A 7216-nucleotide genomic window follows, 5' to 3' on the forward strand; every position below is an offset into this window, starting at 1 on the left:
CAATATTGGCCAGGCTGGTCTTGAACTCCTAACCTCAGGTGATCTGCCTGCCTCAGCCTCTCAAAGTGCTGGGATTACAGGCATGAGCCATGGTACCCGGTCTAAATTTTAATTTTATATATAAATGGCAAAATAATCTTAAACATACTAAATCTGTTCACTTATCTGCTATGCTAGTAAACTCTGGGTTGTCAAAAATACATGTTCATATTGTCAGTGTTAGATTTTTATTCATAATTTAAAATTTCCTTCCAAAATTTCACAGAAAACTGAATTATTCATCTCCATCTTCTGTCCAATTTATGTATTGATTGTATGTCAAAGCATTTATGTAACAGTCCATTTTGCCCAGTAATTCACTTTAATGATGTTATCATGAAGTGTTGACGTACTTTTTTTTTTAGTGTATTGAAGTATTCCTAGGTTGCATTTGTGCTAGTTTCATACCATTTGTGTTCCTTATATATTGAGGATGGTTCAGTAGGGGAATTGGATAGGCTTTATTTAGTTGGCTTTCTTATACTGGATAATATAAACATTTTTTTTTTTCTTTTCTTTTTTGAGACAGGGTCTGGCTTTGTCACCCAGGCTGGAGGGCAGTGGTGCCATCACGGATCACTGCAACCTCCACCTCCTGGCCTTATGCAATCCTCCCACCATGGCCTCCCCAAATAGCTGGGACTACAGGTACGCACCACAACACCTGGCTAATTTTTGTATATTTTGCAGACAAAAAAAAAAAAAATGGTTTCACCATGTTGCCCAGGCTGGTCTTGAACTTCTGAGTTCAAGCAATCCACCACACCTCGGCCTCCCAAAGTGCTGATATTACAGACATGAGCCACCCCACCCAGTCAGCACATATATATATATTTTTTAATAAGACAGTCTTATTAAAGCCTGTTGCCCAGGCTGGAGCACAGTGGCATGATCATAGCTCACTGCAGTGTCAAACTCCAGGGCTTAAGTGATCCTCCCACCTCAGCCTCCTGAATAACTGAGACTACAGGTGCATGCCACCATGCCTGGCTAATTTTTTAAATTGTTTGTAGAGATGGGGGTCTCTCTATGTTGCCCAGACTGGTCTTAAACTCCTGGGCTCAAATGACTCTCCTGCTTCAGCCTCCCAAAGTACTGGGACTATAGGTGTGAGCCACCACACTTAGCCCTTTTCTAAAATAATTAAAAACAAATTTTTTCTCCAGAAAAGAACATATTTAGCAATTTTTAAAAACATGGGCACATAGTAGATGCATATATTTATGTGGGACATATTTCTTTTGATAGAGTAAATTGAGTATCCATCACATCAAGCATTTATTTGTGTTACAAACATTCCAATTGTACTCCCTCAGTTATTCTAAGATGTGATATACACACTTTTAAAAGGATTTATTGTGCTGGGTGTGGTGGCTCACGCCTGTAATCCCAGCACTCTGAGAGGCTGAGGTGGGTGGATCACGAGGTCAGATCGAGACCATCCTGGCCAACATGGTGAAACCCCATCTCTACTAAAAATACAAAAATTAGCTGGGCATGGTGGTGCGCACCTGTAGTCCCAGCTACTTGGGGAGGCTGAGGCAGGAGAATCGCTTGCAGAGGTTGCAGTGAGCCAAGATTGTGCCACTGCACTCCAGCCTGGCAAAAAAGCGGGACTCTGTCTCAAAAAAATAAAATACAATAAAATAATAAAAGGATTTATTGCATATAATTCTTATATCCCCTGTGGAATAGTTTGGAAAAATGGTACATCCAAAGATAAAATCAGTTAGAAATAAACAGTGGCCTTCCTCAGAAAAGCTGGGTTAAGTATAATGTTTTGGGTATCTTAAACCAAGAAAGGGTATTTCTGTCCAAGCTGTAGAATTTTTAATAATTCTATTATAAATAATGGAATCAGGCCAGCGCAGTGGCTCATGTCACATAATCCCATTCTCCTTAAGAGCTTTTTGTCACTGCATATCAACTCAGTTGACAAGGACTGGCCCCCAAAAGAAGCTGCATACTCACTTGGCAGTCACTCCCTATTCCCCCTAGCTCCTGGCAGCAACTTAAGCTGTTTCTGTGGATTTGCCTATTCTGGATATTTCATATAAATTGAATCATATAATTTATGTAGTCTTTTGTGACTGGCCTCTTACGTAGGATGTTTTTAAGGTTCAGGAGTTTGTTTTTATGATGAATGTTCCATCTTATGGGCATACCACATTTGTCCATTCATTAGTTGACAGACATTTGAATTGCTTCCACTTCCTGGCTTCTATGAATAATGCTGCCATAAACATTTGTTTACAAGTTTTTGAGTGAATATGTGTTTTTGTTTCTCTTGGGCACACAGAAGGAGTGGAATTGTTGGGTCCTATGATAACCTTTTGAGGAACTGCCAAACTATTACTGAAAGCAGTTGCACTATTTTGCGTTCCCATCAGCAATATGAGGGTTCCAATTTCCCTCCATCCTCATCAACACTTTATAAATCTTTTTGATTATAGGCATCCTAGTGTCAAGTGGCATCTTACTGTGGTTTTGATTTGCATTTCCATGATGGTTAATGATGTTAAGCATCTTTTCCTGTGCTCGTTGGCCATCTATATATCTCTCTGGAGAAATGTCTTTTGAAATACTTTGCCCACTTTAAAATGTTATTTGTTGTTTAGCCACCCCTCCTTAAAAAATACATAATAATCCATCATCCCTTGCCTTTTCAGGGCCATCCAGGAGGCAAATCTTTCTTAGTCTGTGCTTCATACATCCCTTTAGTTCCCAGCCTAAAAAAAAAAAAACACTGTGACCAAAATCTGGTGAGTTCCCAGAAAGCAGGGGTAAGCTGTCCAACACCGAGTACTTACATGCCCAATAAAATTGAAAATGTGGCCGGGCACAGTGGCTCATGCCTGTAATCCTAGCACTTTGGGAGGCCAAGGCGGGCAGATCACTTGAGGTCAGGAGTTTGAAACGAGCCTGGCCACATGGTGAACCCCCATCTCTACTAAAAATACAAAAACAATAGCTGGCTGTGGTGGTACACGCCTGTAGTCCCAGCTAATCCGGAGGCAGAGGTTGCAGTGAGCTGAGATCGTGCCACTGCACTCCAGCCTGGGTGACAGAGCACGACTCCGTGTCAAAAAAAAAAAAAAAAAGAAAACGTATCATTTGAACAATATAGAAAAATGACTGACAAGGTCAGGAAGGAACCTAACTCCGCTGCCCTCTAACACATGAAGCCATACTGGCAGGGATCCAATAGTAGAGCTACCTTAATTTTTCTTTGCCTGTGTCTAGATAAGCACTTTTGCTATTCATTTCTCACAATCTTATTAGAATTTAACCGTTTAAGATAAAGGGATAGTCCTCTAAAAGTAGCATAGTAAGAAACAGCAGCAGCCAAGCAGCCTTCCAATAGTGGCCCATGAATGCAAGATCACATGTATATATTAGTAGAAATATATTTTCCCTGTTGGATCCTCAGGTAATGAACTTACAGACTATTGTTATTCAATCTAGTTTTCATACTAATTCTACCAAAGCTGATAACCAATATTTACATTATTGAAACATCCAGAAGTACAAGCTACCAGAAGGTACAAGCACTTGTTTTCTCTCCAGTTTTTCTCCATTGAAAAGCACTTGGCTGGATGTGGTGGCTCACACCTGTAATCCTACCTGAGGTCAGGAGTTCAAGATTAGCCTGGCCAACATGGTGAAACCCCTGTCTCTACTAAAAATACCAAAAATTAGCTGGACATGGTGGTTTGTACCTGTAATCCCAGCTACCCAGGAGGCTGAAGCAGGAGAATCACATGAACCCGGGAGGCGGAGGTTGCAGTGAGCCGAGATCACACCATTGCACTCCAGCCTGGGTGATAGAGTGAGACTCCATCTCAAAAAAAAAAAAAAAAGTAAAGCAATTATTTTCAATAACAAGTTAGAAGTCACTTTCTTTTTTTTTTTTGAGACGGAGTCTCGCTCTGTCGCCCAGGCTGGAGTGCAGTGGCCGGATCTCAGCTCACTGCAAGCTCCGCCTCCCAGGTTTACGCCATTCTCCTGCCTCAGCCTCCCGAGTAGCTGGGACTACAGGCGCCCGCCACCTCGCCCAGCTAGTTTTTTGTATTTTTTTAGTAGAGACGGGGTTTCACCGGGTTAGCCAGGATGGTCTCGATCTCCTGACCTCGTGATCCGCCCGTCTCGGCCTCCCAAAGTGCTGGGATTACAGGCTTGAGCCACCGCGCCCGGCCTAGAAGTCACTTTCAAACCTCCATGACAAAGAACCAGGTATTTCACGTTTAATTACATTTGGGCAAGGCAGAGTGGCTCATACCTGTAATCCCAGCACTTTGGGAGGCCTAGGTGGGTAGATCGCTTGAACTCCGGAGTTGAAGACTAGCCTAAGCAACATGGCAAAAGCCTATCTCTACAAAAAATACAAAAATTCACCAGACATGATGGCATGTACCTGTAGTCCCAGCTATGCAGGAGGCTGAGGTGGGAGGATCATTTGAGCCTGGGAGGTTGAAGCTGCAGTGAGCTGTGATCATGCCACTGCACTCCAGCCTGGGTGACAGAGCAAGACCCTGTCTCAAAAAAAAAAAAGGTTGGTCCTAGTAAGTGACCTGAAAGTAATTACTACTACATGACAGATAATTTTGTATACTCAAGTAAACTGAAGTGTCTGAATGAGACACCAATACTCTCCACAGATACACTTTACTTTTTTTTTTTTTAAATAGAGATGGAGGTCTCACTATATTTACCAGGTTGGTCTAAAACTCCTGGCCTCAAGGGATCCTCCCGCTTTAGCCTCGCAAAGTACTGGGATTACAGGCATGAGCTACCATGCCTTTTTTATTTTCAATGGAGGGTATATAAGGTAAGTGAAAAATTCCCTTAACAAAATATAGATATTACATCACAGAAAAGCAGCTTATGTTAAAGTGAGACAAAAGACAATGGGAAATATTATGGACAGAAAAAAAAATGCTTATTGGACAGGGGAACCAGAGAACAGATAATCGTACTATCCTCAACTCTGATGCTGTCAAGTGAGCCTGTAAGGGAATCACAGTTTCTCTTCAGTTTCTCTACTGACATTGACAATTATTTGACAGAATACTTTTTAATCCAGGGATATAATCAACTGTTCTGTACAATAGGGGCGGTCACAGAGAACTCTTATTGCTTGACCAACAGTAGAATTGAATCTTGATAGCATCAACTATTTCATAAGAATACTTCAATAAATAAGGACAGTGACAGTAATTTTATGTTTGCATAAAACAGGGAAAGGCTAGGGGTTATCTCTCACTACTTTTTCCCAAAACATTTAAACCACTTCTGTTTGGGGGAAAAAAAAAAAAAGGAACTTTAAAAAAAATACAAAGACTGAAGAAAAAAATAATTTTTAGGAGTAAACGTGTCAAGTTCCTAAATTAATACTTTATTATTTTATTATTATTTTTTTGAGACGGAGTTTCACTCTTGTTGCCTAGGCCAGAGTGCAATGGCGCGATCTCGGCTCACTGCAACCTCCGCCTCCTGGGTTCAAGTGATTCTCCTGCCTCAGCCTCCCAAGTAACTGGGATTACAGGCATGCGCCACCACGCATGGCTAGTTTTGTATTTTTAGTAGAGACAGGGTTTCTCCACGTTAGTCAGGCTGGTCTCGAACTCCTGACCTCAGGGGATCCGCCTGCCTCAGCCTCCCAAAGTGCCAGGATTACAGGTATGAGCCACCGCACCCAGCCTAATACTTTCTTTAAAAACTATAAAAATTAGCTGGACATGGTGGCTCATGCCTGTAGTACCAGCTACTTGTGCGGCTGAGATGGGAGGATCACTTGAGCCCAGGAAGTAAAGGCTGCAGTGAGCCAAGATCCTGCCACTGCACTCCAGCCTGGGTGACAGAGTGAGACCATCTCAAACAAACAAAAAAAATGTAATTTCCAACAGTAGTAAGAGCTGCCTTACATCACAAGTGAGATTACATGGATTCTCTAGTCCCTTTACAGCCCATGAAAACACCTTTGAATAACTAGGTTAAACACCTTGGCAATTTAATGATTTAACTATAGCCCTAACACTGAACTTATTCACTGTTTTATATTTTCAAAACTTTTTTGTAGGAGAGTAGCATCATCAAGTCTACTTATATATTTATATAGTATACATATTTATATAGTTGATACCCCGGTAAGACTACACACACATATTATACTATAGTTCAGTTTTACCTACAGGAAATGACACCTCTCTTCTTTGGAAGAAAGGAAATTCATCCAGTAGGCTAGGGAAATTGCATTTCTAACAAGTAACACAAACTAGTTTAAACATACACTTTGCCCTAATCATCAACTACTTCTAATTTCCTTTTGGTTAATCCAGTGTTTTGTTTTTTTGGAGACAGAGCCTTGCAGACCGTGTGTAGTGGCGCTATCTTGGCTCACTGCAACCTCTGCCTCCCAGGTTCAAGTGATTCTCTTGCCTCAGCCTCTCAAGTAGCTAGGACCACAGCATGCACCAGCACACCAGACTGTTGTTGTTGTTGTTGTTGTAGTTTTAGCAGAGATGGGGTTTCACCATATTGCCCAGGCTGGTCTTGAACTCCTGAGCTCAGGCAATCTGCCCACATTGGCCTCCCAAAGTGGTAGGATTACAGGTGTGAGCCACCACGCCCAGCCATTGTTTATTATTTATTTGACAATTCAAAAATAATACATTTTTTTTACACAAATGCATTTGATTTTGGAATTTTCAATCCATAAATTTAGCTGAATCTTTACAAGCCATTAAGAATGCAACATCAGAATACAGACAGCAACTAAGTTACTCAGTAATCAAGTTGAGCCCTTAACAACTTAATAGATGTAGTTTATGAGGTATACCTTTATATGAATTATATGCAGCTTTCTGTTGAAGTTCTAAAATCTGTCCTGTTAAAAAGTGATTGTGAAACTTTTTTGTAGGAGAGTAGTATCACTAAGTCTCTATATTGGCCATACAAGTAGCACCTGAATTTCTTTTGTTTAATTAACCTTAACTAAAAAACACATACATACATGCTTTTTGGGCAGTTCATTTTATTATAGCCTTTTTACTCTCCCCCCCGTTTTTTTTGTTGTTGTTGTTTGTTTTGTTTTTAGTTTTTTAAGTAGAAACAGGGGAAACAGGGTCTTACTACATTGCCAAAGCTTTTCTCAACTCCTGGTCTCAAGTGACCCTTC

General features: G+C 40.9%; 1 protein-coding gene across 2 annotated transcripts in view; it reads left to right on the top strand.

Moving 5' to 3' along the window:
- PDE12 (phosphodiesterase 12) overlaps nucleotides 1-3878 on the top strand; it is a 508182-nt gene extending 504304 nt beyond the window's left edge. The window contains exon 3 of one of the 2 annotated variants that reach the window (XM_050781171.1): nucleotides 565-3878. In XM_050781171.1, coding sequence (XP_050637128.1) covers nucleotides 565-785 — 221 coding nt within the window. In that variant the 3' untranslated portion in view covers nucleotides 786-3878. The remainder of the gene's footprint in view (nucleotides 1-564) is intronic. The other variant, XM_050781172.1, reaches the window with a different exon arrangement.
- Nucleotides 3879-7216: the final 3338 nt, after the last annotated feature.

Source organism: Macaca thibetana, chromosome 2, assembly GCF_024542745.1.
Source record: "Macaca thibetana thibetana isolate TM-01 chromosome 2, ASM2454274v1, whole genome shotgun sequence".
NCBI lineage: Eukaryota > Metazoa > Chordata > Mammalia > Primates > Cercopithecidae > Macaca > Macaca thibetana.